Genomic DNA, 18,874 nt, shown 5'->3' with positions numbered 1-18,874 from the left:
GGGCCTACAACACCCGGCATGCCGCGCCGCGCCGCCGTGACATCACAACGAGGGCGTGGCGTCACAGCCGGGCGGGTCGGCAGCCGCGCTCCGGCGGCTCCTAGGCGGCCGTTCTTCGTAGCCCGACCGCGGCCGGAGGGTAGAACGTGTGGAGGGCGAGTAGGAAAGAGAGCTAGCTCCTAGGTGGAGCATGTACAAGTGTGAAGCGCCTCTCCCCCCCAAAAAAGCTTAAGATACTACGAAAACAAGATACAGCGAGGGTATGATAAAGATACAAAAAGGGGGGGGGGGGGGGTGTTGCAAGGTGTTAATCATTTGTGTACTTACGAAGAGCCATGAATTGCAAAGGGCAAGAGATGTGCATGCTCACACACACCAACCAACCCGCACTTTGCTCTCCAGCTGCCATGTTCCACAGAAAGCAAAAACTGCTGGTTAAGCCAAGTTTTACCTTGAGCAGTCATGAAGAAGAGGAGGGTATGAGCAATGCCTTCAAGAGACAGTAAAGTTGTTCTGCTACACTATGCAGCCTGTTCCTCCATGTTGGAGAGAAACAGGAGTAGCAGGGAAAGTCTGAAGTGCAATGGAAAAACATCACCCAGAAAAGAATAAAACTTAAAGTGCACAGCTATCCTTGTCAAAACAGTTTTTGGCAAGTTTTAAGCACCAAAACTGTGCTGTGAGAACTTCAGCATAACAGAAAATCTGCACAGATTGCCCCTTGGAACACTCTTCACCAGCTATAATGCAAGCTTAGAAATGACAAAATTCACACTTCTCCTTAGTTGCATTTATTGTGCATGAACTTCACAGTCACATTTTACTGCTTTTCATAGAAATTATATAAATTGATATACCCAATCACATCAAAACCTGAGTTCTAAAAACAAAAACATTTCTATTCCTTACATGTATATTATAAAATCCTGGCTGCATTTTCAAGAAACAACACTTAAGGAGAACAGTATAGTGTTGGATAGCAGCAAGACCTCCAATATTTATTGTTTTCTGTTAAATGAGACCATCCCCATGTTTGTTGCACCCTAAACAGTTTAGTTATTTCTAAAGTTGTGCCCTAGAACCAAAGTAGGATGGATTAATTTTCTTTTGTTTTTCTTATACTCAGCTACAAGACCACTCCTCATGAGAGCCTTCTTCCCAGTTTAGACTAGTGATTACCCTGTCCCCACAGAGGTATCAGCTTCTAAAATAATTCTTGGTCTACATTGGTAGACAAGATAGTACCCAGAACAGAATGGTTCTTTCACCAGCCTTCCCAATAAATCCATGAAATGGAACCAAAAATTCTTGTTTCTCCAACTTCTAGAAGTCCTTTCTGTCTTCTGCTGCTTTTTACCTCCCCACATACACCATTTTAGCTTTTGAATCAAGACGCTGACTTTTTTTGTAAGTCACGAGCAAGGATGCATGTAACTGATGCATCTTTAACAGGATCTTTAAACCCATTCAACACAAGTTAGTTACTAGGTCAAAGAAAAAACTTTTTGTATTAAGTTAGTTCAGTCAGCAGAGCAGGAATCTTGTTGATTATTAGCTGACAGGCTCCTAGTAATAGGAAAGTCATCAGCCCTTAAGATGCCTCTTCTTACAGGTTTTAAAGCCGGAATTCTGAACAACTGCTCAAATTGCTTATCATGACATGTTTTATACCACACACTTACATGTAATATTTGCATTTCTAGGGCACCCACCGCTTTTTTTTTTTTTTAAATCCTAAATTGGATGCTGAATTTCCCCCCTGGCACAGGCAACAGTTTCACTCCTTTTCTTGACAAAGGAGAAAAGGAGACTGATCTAGAAAGCAAGTATGTACTTTGTACAGGATTATTGAAGTACACCACCTCTAACATTGGAAGTAATGGGACTCAGTGACAGAACACATCTAGTCTCAGCTACAGCACCAGAAACTGAAAAGGCATCCTTTGCAAAGTCAAGTTTTTTCTAGAATACAAATTTGTTTTCTAGAAATACAGAATACTTTAGTAGTTTGAAGCTCAAAGGTTACAGCAGTACAAAATAATAGCGACAACTGAATGAAGCTGAAACCATTACCTCAGGTCCTACTTTACCCTATTAGGAATTAAAAATCCTTGAACCTCCAGAACTTTTTTTCAGAACTGATGATTTGAAGAGAGCCAGTGTCCAGTTGTAACAGGTTTATAGTGCATGCAGAGCTTATCCTTCCAGCTTAATTTCTATTTCAAAATGTGAAAGACGATTGAAGAAGTCATCTGTACAAATCAGTCTGGATACTACATTACCTCATGTTCCCTCCAGAGCTCCAGCAGCAGTTTTCCAAACGCTGTTAAGTTTTGATTTGCTGAGATGTTACTGCCAATAGTCTCTTGCTGAGCAGTGCATTGTGTCGCTGAAGATATTCTATTACATCTCCTTGCTTCTCAACTATCTCTTCTAAACTTGAAGTTTCCCTTGAAATAACAAAAGTGAGTATGGGTTTCAGTAAGTGACAGCAGCTTTCTAACATATGAAATGTTTAAGTATTTGTTAATTAGCTCTGACAAGTTGCTTCCTTGAGTTTTACTTTTGTTGATCTCAACTAACTTTTGAGGGAGGAGGCAATCTACAACACCTTTATGTTTAACATTCATTTTACATGAGAAGGCAGGAAGAGAAAAAAGTTTGGCTAAACTTCATGCCATGTATACATAATCGAGTAATGTATTTCCTGCTAGCCACTTACAGGAAAGTTGTAGTAGTATGAGGGTTCTAACTATTTAACAAACTTAAAAGTTAGTGAGCCAGACAAGATGCTAGAATTATACTAAGAAATCCATGGCACATTTTCCAAATACATTAGGAAGCTTGTTTTAAGCAGGCATAGTATTTTTATTCAGCTGTGGGGATCATAAGCTGTTTAAGACAGAAATTTCTTGATTAACCTGCCATAGCATAGATGATATACTACTATATACAGTGATATTATCTGTCACAATACCATAACAGGATCAGCACCAGTTGTGCTATTTCAGGTCTACAACCTCATGTACAGCTAACCTCCCACTTAAAGTATCTCCAGCTTTCAGACATCCCTCATTTTAACTAGGATAGTAACACTGCAGCATTAAGTAAAGCTGAGTTAATTGAGAAAAATCTGTAAAAAGTACAGAATTTTGTCAAATCTATAATTAGGCCTTTTAAGAATACAGCATGAACAAGTACTGATGCCTGAGCATATTCCAGTCTTCCCTTACACATTATTTTCTCCTAGCTGACTCGGGAATCTGCCCTCTTAGTACATGCACGAGCATTTTGGAGCTTAGAAAGTTGCTCCTCAGCCTTGCAGGATGTCCTGGTTTCAGCTGGGATAGAGTTAACTGTCTTCCTAGTAGCTGGTACAGTGCTATGGTTTGAGTTCAGTATGTGAAGAATGTTGATAACACTGATGTTTTCAGTTGTTGCTCAGTAGTGTTTAGACTATAGTCAAGGATTTTTCAGCTTCTCATGCCCAGCCAGGGCACCTGACCCAAACTGGCCAATGGTGTATTCCATACCATGTGACATCCCATCTAGTTTAGGAACTGGGAAGGGGGGGGGGCAGGGAATCGCCGCTCGGGGACTAGCTGGGGGCCGGTCGGCGGGGGGGGAGCAATTGCCCTGCGCATCATTTGTACATTCCAATCCTTTTATTACTACTGTTGTCATTTTATTAGTGTTATCATTATCATTATTAGTCTCTTCTTTTCTGTTCTATCAAATCGTTCTTGTCTCAACCCAGGAGTTTTACTTCTTTTCCCGATTTTCTCCCCCATCCCACTGGATGGGGGGGAGTGAGTGAGCAGCTGCGTGGTGCTTAGTTGCTGGCTGGGGTTAAACCACGACACAGGATTTTGCCCTTTTCATAGTTCTTAGAAAGTGCTGAGGAGGATAGCTAGAGTGGAAAAAAAGCTTAAATCCAATTAAAAACCTACTGTAGTTAAACTGAAAAAGATAAAGAAAATGAGTTTTGTAGACAGAAAGCTTGCAACTGTAACGAGTAATCTGTACTACCAACTTAAAGCACCAGAAGAGGTCCTGATGAGTAGCTTAGGTTGTAGAGGTCATAATATTCAAAAAACATTCTTATCACCAGGGTCAACTGAAGGGCTGACAGGATTCACTTTTCAATAGACCTTAACTCTCAAGGGAAAGAGAGTCAGAGTTGTATAGAGTTGAATTAAAATAACTGTTTTGCAATCAGTTCTCACAGGAAGTTCGCACTCTTTAATCAAAAATAATCAGAGTCTTTTCCTCAGCTGGTCATTGTTGCAGACTCATTCCCTGGGCACTTGAGAATTTCTCAGGGGAGAAGCTGAATGAGAAAGGAATGAGGTCCACCATGCATTCACCATGGTGTTCCTATCAAGATGGAAATCAGACATTGTATCAAAAGTCAAGACAACTCTAAATCCTTCCTGTATCCTGGATATCTACTTACAAGTTCCATAAAAGCATGTGCATGCTGCATTTGTGACACTAGGGGAAGTGCCAAAGTATTAGTCATCTCCGCACTTCAACTTTTTACTAAGACTCACATAGAGAAGCAAGTAATGCTGTATTAGAAAATTCCTAAATAAATTCTTATATGGAAATCCAAGTTAGTTTTGATGATTGGTTTTTGTTAAGTCATACCAGACTCATTTCAGCAACTGGAAGATGTTCAAGCAGTCAGAAGGTACACAAAGGGCAAACAATCAGTGAGTCTCAGTGCTTGTGAGGTTAATGTTGGATAGCTTCTCTGTCTCACTGAGAACTTCCTTACCTCTTAAGTGCCCCACCCACCTTTAAATTCCTTCCCAAACTGGAAATATATTCCAAATCGCTTGCTGGAATCTCATATCCAACTGCTGGCACAGAACAAAGATGCAAAGTTTTCTTCTTCTTCATCTATGAACTGCCCACAACATATTTCCTTCCCTGAAAGAACTGGTTGAAGCAGCTAGGCTTCTGTAGGCATACTTTAAGTAACAGTATAAGACACCAGTATCTTTCCTCAAACTCCCATATAAAGTCAACTAAACCAGATTCAGCACAGTTATTTATAGCACATTAAAGATTCACGCAACCAGCCGTAAATGGTCAAATAAATTCTGTCCTCATGTTTGAGGATTTCTGTATCACAACAAATTGCCATTACTGTGTAGAAAGTACAAGACTGTGCTGCTTCTCATCTGTGCATGTAAAATGGCAGCCTTAAGCATATAGTTTCTTTCAGAACTATTATTCCCATCTCTGCTTTGGTTGACAGATCTAACATTATATGTAAGTCTACAGAAAGTTGTACAATTATATTAGTCAGTGTTACCTGTATACCATGGCTGAACACAGCACAAGTTTAATACAGAAAATCTTACCTGAATCCAATTTCTGAGGTAATGTGACTAGGGTAGGCATACATCTTTTCTTCTTCAATTATGTCAGGTCTTGGCTTCGCACGATTGAAGTTGCTTATTTTCACTGCAACAAAGTTTTATAAATTAGTTGGAAAGCAACCAAAAAACGTTTATCACCAGGCTCCAAGTTAAAAACGAAAAATATCTGTAACAAATGATTGTAAGATTGCCTTAGGCTAGGAGATGGAAAGACAATAAGAGAATCTGGGGAGTGGAGAGGAAGGAAAGAAAAAGCAGAATTTATCTCTACTTATTTCTGGAATGGCTTTGTTTATAAGTTAGTGGTGGTTTGGTGGGTTGGTTGGTTTGTTTCCTTGGCCCTGCTGCTTAAAAGACCACAGTGAAGACCTGAATGGGTAAGCTTGAACATACTGCTTAACATCTGCAAAGTTTAATCTGTCACCTGAGAGGGTGAAACCTTAGTTGCCTTTGAGAGGGTACTGAGATTCAGTCTCCAAATTCAGGCCATAAATTAAGCAACATGCCATAAAAAAAGTTCTAAAAAGTTTTGATACTAGTATCTAGGTCAGAACTTCTAACTTAAGCTCTTTGATAAATACTATTTATCAAAACTACTACCTGCAATAAAGCAGCAGCTTGTCTGTCTGCTCTAAAACTAGGGCAGACTTGCTACAGAAAGCCATTAACTATTCAATCCAGAGTGGCTCTGCAATCAGCTTCACATTGTGAACCTTGTCATTCCTGGGCATCTGTGAATACAGTTTAAGACTAAATTTAACAGATGTGGGATGGGTGAGGGTGGGAGAAGCTGTAGGCACCCTTTGCATTATTTCTGGAAGGAAGCTGAAAATATTTGAAGCCATTCAATATCAGATCCTGATTCAGGTACCAAGAGATCCAGAGTATGCATTCAAGACTCTGCAGTTAGGGCTGCCTGTGAAGCAATACACCTAATGCCACTAAAAACATTACAGTCTGGCTCTGTGAGAAATCCACACTACAGCAGCAGACAAAGACTGTCCTTAGAAGTAAATAATATGATGGGGCTTATTACAGGCCACCCTGCTGAAACAATCCTAAGATCTTCCAGAGGTTAACTACATTTAGGCTCAAAAGTCAGTTATTTCTATGGTGGTATTCCTCTACAAATAAAGCCATGAAGGAATGGATAAGGAATTCCCAACATGCATTGGTTGTGGGAACATTAGTCTTGTATTCAAGTGATATTAGAAGTATGTAAGAAAGTAATTAAATACATATATTTAGTAAACCTTTTAAAGCTTGACTCCCTATCCTGTCAGTAACAAACTTATAATAGTAAGCTAACACTTAGAGCTGTCTGTATCATACTTCATTCCATTCAAATTTATCTCACTTGAATGACTTATATATTTCAAGTCTGTTATAGGTCAGTCACAGCAATTCCTTGTAGATTTCTGAATCCCTGCCTCTGCATCCTACAGCTATATACACATACACTGCTGAATGGAGATAATTTTAAAAAAGGCAGTAGTACTTCACAGGACACTGGGCATCACAGAATGCATAAGATAACTCCAACAAGCAAGAAGAAATATTTAGAATTACAATCAGGTATTCCATGCCACCACTTTCATTTGTGAGGCAGTAATATTTAAATGAAAATAAGTCAGGTACATGAACCTTCTACAGATAAGCATTTATGCCTCATTCTAGTAAAGAAATAATTATTCCACCATGGAGAAACAATGTACAAATCGGTGCTACCTTCCCTCCAAGAAAGGGGTTGATGATGAGTTGCTAGTGTAAAGCAACCTTCATCTCCCCATTGTTGCTCACTACATTAGTTGACAGCAGATACCACTAGCTGTTAAGATAGTAAGTGCTTGCCTTGGAGAGTGGCACTCTAACCCTGAGCAGAGGCCTGCCCTTAAAACTATCCTACTAAAGAAGCTTCATGCTTCCATCCAGTCACATACTTTGCTGCCTTTGAGAGAAAAAAAGTTATCTGAGTGTCACTATTAATACAGATTCTCAGGCTATTTTCAAAACTGGCCAAATACATACATTTTGCTTCAGTAAAGCTTTAGTTGAATGCTTAAAATGTTAAAAAAAACCCACCATTATGCACAAGAGACAGACACGCATGCAGTCTTGTAGCTTACCTCAACATGTATTGGGATGGAAAACAAGAAAACAAATTACATTACCCACTGGAAAAGGCAACCTAGAATGATTTGAGGTCTTCCTCATCTTGAGGCAAGTGTTAAGTTACATAAAAATTAACCCTAGTTTTGCACACCAACCTTTACAGAATGAAGCTTAGACTGTTGTTTTGGGGCTGCTGAGGAAATAAAGTCGCTGTTGCCAAAAGGAACTGCCTTACTCCTTCCTAGCAGTGCAGCTCTGCCCTCCTTCACCTTGGTTCCAGGACTCACTGGACCCTTCTTCAAGCCTCCTCCAGCTGCAAAGCAAAACATTGCACCCTACAACTTCCTAATTGGTTAATGGATTTCATGGGCACAGGAACTGGCACAGTACAAGCTAGGAAACAAGACCCTTTTGGTGACAAATAAGCAGAAAGATAGTTTGAGAGCTCTTAGGGAAGTCCAGGCTCAGACCTTACTACTACCAATGTCAACTTTCTTGCAGTTGCTTATCCTTTTCTGCCAGGGTAAGGGACACACAGTGTAGCTCTTCAGGCTCCAAGAGGCCTCAGGGTAAAAAATAGCACTTCACTGGAATTCCTGACATTCTATTAAAGTTTTGCAATTTATCTCTTATTTCCTGAGTTTCCCAGGAAAGTAAGTATGCGTATGCAAAGAAGGGATGATCTCCAGCATTCTTGGAATAGTTCTCTAGGACTGCCATGCCTGCGTTCCCTCAGTATTGCCTTTATTCCTCCAGATGACAGTTAGTCTACTTGAGCCATGCTGGTCCATTCACAGGAAAGCCTGACAAGCTACAGCATTCAGGCCTCCACATAGTTGTAAGAGAAGGACGTAGTTTAGAGCTGGGACCTTATTTCTTATTGCATTTTGATTTCAATGTTGTTGCAGGAGTCAAAAATAGATTTTATTTCCTAGATGACCAAGCTACTTGGCAGTATTTCTGTGTCATTACATTACCAAGAACATACCAAAGTTTTCTTCCCTAAAAAAGACATCCTAGATTAATTACTAATTATGAAATTACAAAAGAAGTCAGATTAACACAAGTACTGACTACCATAGAAATGGCTTTTAAGTTTTACACTTCATGCATTCCTGAAGGAGGTATTCTCACTCTCCTTCCTCCTGTTTGTTTAAAAGTGAGGAGCAAACTAAGTTTTGCCCATTGGTTTTGTTCCCCCTGCCCCATCTCCAGAGAAACCAGTGCTACTGAGGCTACTTAGCTAAGGTGTCATCTCCTTGTTGGTATCTGTAAATAATCAGAAAGCAGCATCTCAGAAGCAGGAGTATAAACTAACTCAAGAGCAGGAACTACATGTTATTTAAGCAGACATGGACTTCACAGTAAACACCTCTAGTTTTCTTCAGGCAACAAAAATAATAGCCTTTTTTAGTATCTTGTACCTTTTCAGTGTTGGCTGGTTTGTTTTTTCAACCCAGTTATTTTCATTTGAGTTAATGCAAGCCATAAACCCAAATAGTTTTTTAAGATGAGATGAGAAAAAACTATTTTGTTCAAGCATTTATTAATCAACATTTTAGGTAGTTCTGCAATAATTTAATGGAAAAAGGTTTATCAAGTCCTGGTAAGTTACACCAAACTTAAAAGCAGATAACCTCACAAGCCAACAGTGACAGTACAAAGCAATGCCTCACAGTTTTATGAAGCAGTATCTTATTTTAGTATTAGCACAGATTCTAAAAGCCATGTTTTTTTGTTCTGTTTTGGGGGTTTTTTGTTTGTTTGGGGATGGTTAGTTGTTTGCTTTTGGTTTTTTGTTTGGTTTTTGTTTTTTTTTAAAAAAAACAAAACACCACATTCATTAGAGGGAATCTTCCATTTTAGTGACAAAGATGAACTGAAGCTTTTGAGGGGGAACAGGGAAAGAGGAAGTGTCTGGACAGTAAGGCACAATTATACTATCAACTATGCAAGTCCCACATGTATATCCCAGAAGCAGTTCTGATTAAGCCAGCTAGCTCTTACGGCTTCACAGCTTGTGGCGTACACATTTGAGAACACACTGCTAAACAGACAAGCCTGTTCACAGTACACTTTTGCAACAGTTATGCATTTATTGCCACTTCACTGGATCAACAGCTTTGAGGTAACATGGAACTTTCATTTAGCAGCACTTGGAGACCAAATCAAGCCTGACAACGTTCCCATTTGTTTTGTATTTGCCTTAGTTCTCCTTCTACAAGCACAGAATCATTCTGTATTTATAACTGCAGTTAAATGTCTTGGGGTACCCAAAGTGAGATACTGTGAGGGCAAACAAAACAGTTGAGTAGCAGCTATAATAAGTCTCACTCAAGAAGGCAAGAAATTGCCTCTCACCTGTGTAAATCACTAAGCATGTCAGGGAGCTAATCAGCTCCAGGCCCAGGACTCCCAGTATAAGATACAGGTACACTTTACTGCGATCAGGAAAGGAATGCTGCACTGACAGAATCAAAAGCAGGGCTGCATTACCTAGAAAACAAATGTTATATATTTTACAGGTGTAACAATTTCATTAGCTGTTGAAAATAACTTAGAACTCTCATATCCCCAGTGTCTGCATTAGGCTGCAACATTTCAGTAATGCTCTTCCATTTCATACCATACTTGCCTCTTCAGCTAATTTCCTTAACACAAGTAATGCAAGCTTACAACTGCTGGCAGTAAAATGAGTTTCATTTCAGCATTTGACTGTAATGGTAGAGAATTATGAGTTTTCTCATAGATTTTTCTGACTTAAACAAGAGTGGAAGAAATGCACTAGAAATACCTAATATACATGTGTGAGCTTAAACAGTTTCTAGCCTCGTTGCTGCCACCCATCCCCAAAACAGCTGGGAGACTATTAATTTCTTTCAATTCTTAAGAGGTCACATCAGTCAATTCAAAATGAGAGGGTGTTTTCCTTCAAGTGGTGGATTTGAGCGTATTTCAATGAGGCTAGCAGAGCAAAAAGCCCAGATATCTTCCTTTCACAGGGAGATACTTGCATAGGCTTCCACTTGCCTAGCTATTATTTTCATACTTGCAAGTTACTGAAAGTTTAACTGAAATGAGCACAATTAGTCAAGGAGAGCAAGTGTTGAGTTACAGACCTAACAAACACTCTTAATTCTTTACACACCCTCTTCTTTGATACAGAGTGTGAAATGTTCTTTTCTTTCCTGTAGAAATGCTATAACCAGTGTCTGGATAAAGCACTAAGAGTATTAAGAACATTAATGTCGCTAGCAAACTGTACCGTACCCTTTCATACTGCATTAGGCAACTGAACTGTCAGGATGGAAGTGGTATCAGCAGCAATTAGCATGGCAGGGAGTTCGCAGTAACAGAGCTAACCACCTTCTGAACTACAGACAGCAAAAGTCTACAGCACACAAGTGATTGCACCTGAACATTTACACATGCCCAGAGTTTGTCTGGTAAGGGAGAAGTGGGCTCCATCTAAGGCTGGAGACAGGGCCAAGTACTCCAGATTACATTGCAGTAGGCAGAAATAGCCCTTTTACTCTCTTCTGAAACATCCTTAAGCCTGCTGTAGCCCAATTTTGTCACTGCACTCCAAACACATCTTTATCATCAGAGCTCTATCTAGTGGTCAGAGCCTGAAGTTTTGCACATTGAAACTGACTAGCTCTTTTAGTGACTGGGTGGAAAGCAAGCTAGGGTTTTACATAAAGCAGGATCATTTAACTTATCAGTTCTGGTGGAAAAAAAAATATTCTACTCCAGTTATTCAGATTTACAGAAGGGAGGTGGGATTATAAGAAGCAAGAATACTGTAAAAGCCAGCGCTGTTCCCTTTTCCACTGCTATTTCTGTGTGAAAAATCCCCTAGATGGATTTTAGATTTGTTGAAGTAGTTTCTGTTAGAAAAGTTACATCAGCTAATTGTACCAATACTTCTCTCAGCTTTACTGGACAGTGATGCAACTTAGAATATATAGAGTTAAACCACTCCCATATACCACCCTTTGTCCATAGAAAGTAGAAAAAGGCAGTTAGAAGTAGAGCTGAATGTTACACATAGCCCCACTGAAGATCAGAAAATTGCTTATTTTACTGATTTCAGGCAGCTGTTGAGCAACAGGCAATTCATCTGTTTCTACACGAATTGCTGAGTTTGAAAAGAGTAGAGTAGCACACTTCCTGGAAGGACTAGCAGTTTTGCCACATACCTAACTAGACAAATGAATATGCAAACTGAGATCATTAGCAGTCAAACACAGACCTTGCTGGCTGAATGTTTTATGGCTGAAGACTAGATGCGAATGACTAGATCTTTTACTCAACCTCAGACTTGTGGGTATTTTTCCACTACAAAGAGTTCTTTACAACATGCATCTGGCAGGCCAGAAAGGTCAGTCAGGAGGTCCATCTGACTAAAACAAGTATTATTTATAAATGCTTATAGGCAGGTTTTTAAAAGTTCATAATACATAATATACTTTTATATATAAAATGTTCAGTCTTTTATTGTGTCATAATTTAAAGCTTTAGAAGAAAAAAACCAGGAAAATTAGTTCACGTCACCTGTGGAGTGAATCAGCAGTGGAAGCCTTTTTAGATGTCTTGTTGATCGGTATATTGAGAAGTAACCTCTGCTTCTGACTTTACTGTGGTGGTGCTGGATGTATCGTTCAAAAAAAACATGCAGAATCCACAGAATTACTTTTGCAATGACTATGACAGTCTGCACTTTAAGTGGGTGAGTATAGTTTCCAGGACACTTATCCTGATTTGGATTGGGATAAGAACAAAACATAGCTGCTAAAAATGCTAGAACAACAAAAGCAACCTGGAAGAGAAAGGAAGAGAGAAAAACTCTTAAAGTCAACATCTAACTATGAAAAAAAACCCCAAACAGGCTTATGTAATTTATTCATTATGCATTATTTTCTGAATTGATTGCATTAGAGTTGAGATAATGTATAAAACATTAGACACTTACTACAACCACTACATGTCATTCTGGGAACATGCTGATGACCAAAATTGCCAAGTAGTAAGATTGTCTTCCAGTCTCCAGAACAGAGCTGAGGATCACCACTCTTCCCAGAATTTCCTCTAAATCAATTTCACTGTTCCCCGAGTCTCCCCTTCATTGTGAATTTATCCTATTTCTGGACCCTCTTTTACTATGTCTTTTTTACTTTGAGGGGAACTTTATACTCCCTCAAGAAAAAAAGGAATCTCATCTTTTTAGACTCATTCAATTACACTTGTTACTGCTCTGCAGGACAGCCTCATAGCTCATTGGTACAGTACATGTTTCTTTAAACTGACAATTTGTAAGTGAAAATCAACCCTTTACTATATCCATTGAAGATGATCTCCAGGTTGTGACATTAGAAAAGAGTGAAACATCATCATAGTAACTTAAGTGAATTATTAACACTGGGTAGGCATCTTTGACAGTTGGTAATCATTCTTTAGTATATTTACTATCAGATTTTTCCATTTTGCTCAGCACTTATGACAGAATGACCAAACTATAGTCAGATTCTATATACACTTATCCTTTCAGACTAGTGCCATTATGCCATAACTTTTCCTGTCTTCTACACTTTTCTCCAAGTTTTCAGCATCAGCAGTGATCATCAGCAATCTTTTGGTCAACTAAAAGGTAGAGTCTTGGGTGCACATTATCTGGAGTATATCTATACACACAGGGCTTTTTTAAATCTTTATAGAATGTTTTTGTCATAGAAAATACTCTCTACTGTTTTCATTCAGTGAACAAGAATATGATACTTTCTCATCCTGGTTCATTCTACGGAATAGGAATATTTTAAAGCAGAACTGAAAACAAAAACAACTCTCACCAATATAGAAGTAAATTGAGAGCTTCTATATACAATAACAACAAAAAAATAATTTGCCTGAATAATTAGACAAAATTATTTGTCTAATACCTCTCATACACTTAGGTTAAAAGGAGTGCCCAATGTTCTGCATCTCATAACTGATAGAAATAACATATCAGAACTGAAGATGGAGGAAAGTGTATGATTTCCATTTGCTAGCTTTGTTTCCATACTTAATTCTTTGCATATCTAAGAGCCTACCACCCCCTTTCCACTCCCTTGAACTTATTTTTCTTATTTTTGTCATTTCTCAAGCAACTTTCTTCACAGAAATTAACCTTTCAGAACCACTTAATTACTCTTGATAGGAGCTGCCCTTCACTTGCTGTGGTTGTGAATAGAGTTAGGTAACTGAGGAGGGAGGAAGACAGGGGAAGAATTTTCACACAATTGTCAATACCTAAAAGAGACATTACAGAGGACAGACAGGGTAGAAAGTGGGAGGGAAAAAAAAGAAAAGTGTGTCCCCTATATTATCCATAAGACCATTACTTCAAATGCAAACTAAATTCAAAATATCTTGAGATGGGTTACGTAGCTAGATTAAGTTAAATAAGAGGGAGGTTTATTAACAAAACATTCATTTAATGTATTATTTTTACCACCACCTTTTCTTAGAAAGCTAAGAATAACCCATATTTTATCCGGTCCATTTACTGTTTGGATTGCCATTTTAAAACAGTAACGCATCTAGTTCTACTCCCTCCAGGTGTTAGGAATGTATTTCAGTACAGAAAATGGCTATATTAAACTGACACAAGCAGGAGTGACCTAGCACTGCAGCTCTACTAATCTACTACAGCAGCATATACAAGAGGAAACAGGTAGCTGGCATTAAGAGTGGCATCTATTGAAGATGTTTTGCCTGCATTTGAGGGCAGTCCAACAACAGGTGCTTCACCCCAGCACAGGGGATTTTTATATGCAAAAAGTTACTCTTATAAAGAGTAGTATTTAAGTTCAGGTTTGTGTATGTGCATACACAGAGGGGATTAAGGAAAGACAGGGTTAATAAAAGAATTATTTCTAGCCTGTACACTTTACATTGCTCTCCAGTCTCCTTATAGGAGCCAGAAGCCTGCAGAAAAGCAAGGCTTGGCACAAGGAAAGCCACTCAAAACCCAGCCCCACCGTACTAGCATATCCTACCCACACACTCCAGAATTTTATCTAACTAGGCGGCTATTTGCTACCTAACTCCACTTTTTCGCACAGGAGGGTGGAGAATACGTCACATTACATACAAATTACTTTAGAGATGCATTACAACTCTACCCCTTAATACTGTGATAGCTTAACTTCTCCAGGATACTTGCCCCTTTGGCAGGCTGTGCATCAGAAGCTAACCTGGTGTCTCCACGTTCCACAAGGTTTGTGCACATTTGCAGAAGCAGAGGGGAAGGAAATCCATTAAGCTGGTTTTCCCCATCCATCTTTTCAGCGAGAGAGACAGGACCATTTCATGTGGCAATTATAACGCCGTATTTCACCAACAGAAAAGGATACTTCTCCATTTTGCTCCAAGGACCAAGTGGCCACTGCAGCAGGTTCAGCAATAGCAGCAAGACTTTACCTGGAAAAGTGTGTGTTGATAGAGGCCTCAGCAGTTTTCTCTCTCTTCACCTCCCCACACTTCTCTCCATTTGCAGGAGAGGGGAATTGGTGGGGACAGAAAAAGCAGTAGTTTCCTAGGATTTGGGTGACTGACATTTGGCTACATTGGTTATGGTAGTAGATAGCAAGGCCCCAAGGCTAGGCAGAAAAAACATTTACTGCTCTACTACCAATGGCAGTGTCTACCTTCGTAACGCAGACTTCAAGTGCCATCCTAATGGGATGGCCCCAGAGTTGTTCTAGTAGGGGAAGGGAATAAGGCTGGATAGGCAGTTTCCATTGGGAATTTTGGTAGTTTGTTCAGCAGAACAGCAGAAGTCTTTCTGTCAAGTAGACTTAGGACAGAGGGACATTTCTTGATACTACTAAGACCACAAAACAGTTACTTCTAAAATTAGAAGGCTAGGGCACATTGTTTGAACAGCTTTATGCAGCCGCTTAAAGAAACACCTTAGAGGTTGGTATGTGCTTTTCAAATTCTGGCAGAGGCTATGTTTTGCAGAGCATTGGGAGCAGCATTTTTTAACTTGAGATCAAATGAAGCTCTAAAACAGCTAGCAACACATACATACATGTCTTGGGCACTCTCTGGCTTTATACACATACTATCTTCAGGTCAAGATTAGTGGCATTATAGAATCATTTAGGTTGGAAAAGACCCTTAAGATCATCAAGTCAACAGTTCACCTAACACTACCAAGTCGTGGCAGGTACACCTGCCCCCATAAGGACTGAAACTTCTCGATTGCTGCATGGAAAGGGTTAAACTAGAAGCTGCAGTTTGGGGTTCCAGCCACCCAGCCCACATGGCAACTGGAGTCACTACACAGAGTGACACAAGTCACATACCCCAGCTAGCTGAGCCCACCAGGAGCACCTCATCCAACAAAACACCTCCGTCAAGACAAGTCTCTAGACCCCCGACCATATATGACCACAAGCCCCGATCCGACCTAGGGTATAAATGGAGCCCACCAGAAGACCCCTTGGAGCCAGCCTTCCTCAGAGCAGCGGGTCTGCAGTCGCAGACTCTCCCCTTAGATCAGGACACCGTCTAAGGAAACTTCCCGGGATTGAGTGCCTCGCCTTATCAGTGAGTGATATGCGCATTTTGAGTCATCATTCTAAACTTAGATTTGGTTACAGTTTGTGTAGTGATAGTTCCCAACTGACATCCTGAACCTGTAAAGAAGTTGTGTTTGTCACAGTGTTTACAACCCAATATTCCTGTTCAATCTGGCTGTTGTATCTCAGTATCACATAACACTCCTGTTCAATTTGACCATTGCCTTTTGATATCATTAAAGAAAATGTGACTTTCAAAACGTATCACTGTCAGCCTAGTGTTTCTGTGACACAAGTCCACCACTAAACCATGTCCCTAAGCACCATGCAAGTACCCTTTCAGTTAGATCTAAGGATCAGAGCTCTTCACCCCTTGTTTTTCATGTTAGGTTTCCACACGCTAACAAGCAACAATAAGCCTCTTCAGCTTATCAAGGATAAACTCACTAATAGGCAGGGGTCTCTACTTCTGTCTACCAGTGTTCTGGGTTTGTGTGGCAGGGTTTTGGTAGCGGGGGAGGGACTGCAGGGTGGCTCCTGTAGAAGCTGGTAGAAGCTTCCCCGGCTCCCAGTCGGACCCACCTCTGGCCCAGGCCGAGCCCATCAGTGATGGTGGTAGCACCTCTGGGAGAACAGATTTAAGAGGGGAAACCTGCAGTGGGGAGTAGAATGTGACAAAAACACCTATGGAGATACCGAGGTCAGTGATGAAGGAGGGGGAAGCGGTGCACCCAAGGAGGGGCTGCCCCTGCAGCCCATGGTGAGACAGCAGGCTGTGTCCCCCAAGCCCATGGAGGGGAGCAGGGGAGCAGATGCCCACCTGCAGTCCAGGATCACCCCAAAGATGGCCATGACTCCATGGGAAAGCCTGCACTGGAACAGTCTGTACCTGCAGCCCACAGAAAGGACCCACACCAGAGCAGCTTGTGAAGGACTGTCTCCCATGGAAGGGACCGCATGGTGGAGCAGGGGAAGAGTGTGAGGAGTCCTCCCCCTGAGGAGGAAGGAGCAGCAGAGACAAGGTGTGAACTGACCCCAACCCCATTCCCCGTCCCCCTGCACCACTGGAGGGGAGGAGGTAGAGAGAACTGGGAGTGGGGTTGAGCCAGGGAGGAGGGAGGGGAGGGGGGAAGGTGTTTTAAGATTTAGTTTTACTTCATTATCCTTGTTTTGATTTGATTGGTAGTAAATTAAATGGCTTTGCACTGCTTTGTTGCCAGCTGGGCTTAAACCACAACAACCACCCTCAAAAAGGCCTTCATACTGTTAGATACAAGATCTGCCCCTTTATCTGTACTTTTCACCCTTAACCCCCAGAAGTCAGTCAAAGCACAAAGTAACATTTGGATTCCTTTATTTTTCCATCTACTACCATCTGAAACTCCTGAAGCAAGTCCAACTTTACTTGTTTAGTTACCATAAGAAATACCATAAGTCTTCCCTGTGAAATTAAGTCCAGCCTCCAGAAGGCATGGCATCAAAATTATCTTAGCCCTCTACAACTAGTATAAGCACTTCTACAGCAGTAATATTATTTTAAAAGTACATTTCCAACAGCATAGAAGAACTACTATTTCAAAGGCCTTTCTTCCTAACAAGATGTGTCATAGCATGTTAGTGTCAACAAACAATCAGAACAAGAACACAGCAAGTATCATGTAGCCTATCAAAATGCATAGGCAAATAGGACTTCACTGGTTTGGAAGAACAGTGTATGCAAATCTCTGGAGCATTCTGTCCATGTGAACAGTAAGAATTGAGAATAAAGACAGCAAATTTTCATAAGGAAATCATGCTTCTTAAACTTACATGTATTAGCAACAGAAAATTGGCAAGGAGAACTGCTGGGATAGCATGAAATCTTGGCCTCAGCTGGGAATGCAACGTATGAGATGAAATAAGCGGTGCATCCAGTAGAGGATCATCTTCCAAACTCTGTGTTATTTCCAAGGAACCCTGGAACAGAAGGGGAGGGCAAAGAGTAGTAACAGGTAAGCTCTAAAAGTAAAGTACAAAGTTTTAGCAGTTTCCCATTAGCAAATCAAGGTTTGGGGAAAAAAAAAACTAGGTTATCATCTTGAGACAAGCTCTTAAATTCTAGGTAAACTCTCATCACATCTTTATGAGACAACTCAGTCCCTGAAGAATCTGACAGTAATCTACCTCCCAGCATCACACTGAGTCTTCAGGAACTTTAGTCTTTAAAAGGTATCACAAGTATTTGAGCATCAGTCCTGAGAGAGGCCTGAAGTATTAGTACATTTATGTGAAAAGGTGGAAGTAGTAACAATTAAAGCGTCTCTCACATACTTTATACAGGTACTGCAAAAATCATTGTTATTCTTACTTCTGTCCAACTACAGTTAGAGGCAATAACAAAGCTGCAGTGTACCAGTAACAGTTTCAAGTGATTCAGCCACTGACACTACTGAGATCAAAACGCCTGCAGCAGTAGTTCAAACTGAACCCAGACAAGAAAGAAGCAGCAGTTCAGAGGAAAGAAGACACTACCAAGTGCTGGGCAAGACATTCTCTGCTTTCACTAGAGAGCATGGAGCCCTTACTTCTCATGTTGGCACTGAGTATTGGGGCTTTGATTTCACATTCAGTTCAGATGTTTTGGCTATGTAAGTTTCCAGAGGTACCTTTTTTTTTTTTTTTTTTCAATTAAAAGGTAAAACTAAGTATGGGTGGAGGGAAAAACCTTTCCTTGTGGGCAAGAAACTTGCCCCACTGCCGTGCATCTCTGCCTCTTCCAGGCCAGGACACAATCATTCAATGCATCTTAAGCTGAACATACAC

General features: G+C 40.4%; 1 protein-coding gene across 1 annotated transcript; it reads right to left on the bottom strand.

Moving 5' to 3' along the window:
- Positions 1 to 862: 862 nt before the first annotated feature.
- On the bottom strand, positions 863 to 17,966 carry TMEM192 (transmembrane protein 192). Its single transcript, XM_010586075.1, has 6 exons — positions 17,882 to 17,966; positions 14,710 to 14,966; positions 12,060 to 12,324; positions 9,864 to 9,998; positions 5,373 to 5,475; positions 863 to 2,450 (listed from the first exon to the last, which is right to left on the bottom strand). Exons 2-6 carry the CDS (start codon positions 14,824 to 14,826, stop codon positions 2,327 to 2,329), a joined length of 744 nt encoding a protein of 247 aa, XP_010584377.1. The 5' UTR covers positions 14,827 to 14,966; positions 17,882 to 17,966; the 3' UTR covers positions 863 to 2,326.
- Positions 17,967 to 18,874: the final 908 nt, after the last annotated feature.

The sequence above is a fragment of the Haliaeetus leucocephalus genome, unplaced genomic scaffold (genome assembly GCF_000737465.1).
Source record: "Haliaeetus leucocephalus isolate CR32 unplaced genomic scaffold, Haliaeetus_leucocephalus-4.0 Scaffold140, whole genome shotgun sequence".
Classification (NCBI taxonomy): domain Eukaryota; kingdom Metazoa; phylum Chordata; class Aves; order Accipitriformes; family Accipitridae; genus Haliaeetus; species Haliaeetus leucocephalus.
This window is presented reverse-complemented; position numbering and strand designations above follow the sequence as displayed.

What these genes read in the sequence shown, in the direction of transcription:
- TMEM192 (XM_010586075.1), bottom strand. Translation starts at nt 14,826, where the DNA reads ATGGATGGGGAAAACCAGCTTAATGGATTTCCTTCCCCTCTGCTTCTG. An exon ending in ACTGCTGATTCACTCCACAG is followed by an intron (nt 9,999 to 12,059) that starts GTGACGTGAACT and finishes TTTGTTTTCTAG; the next exon opens with GTAATGCAGCCCTGCTTTTG. An exon ending in ATGCTTAGTGATTTACACAG is followed by an intron (nt 5,476 to 9,863) that starts GTGAGAGGCAAT and finishes ACTTTGTTGCAG; the next exon opens with TGAAAATAAGCAACTTCAAT.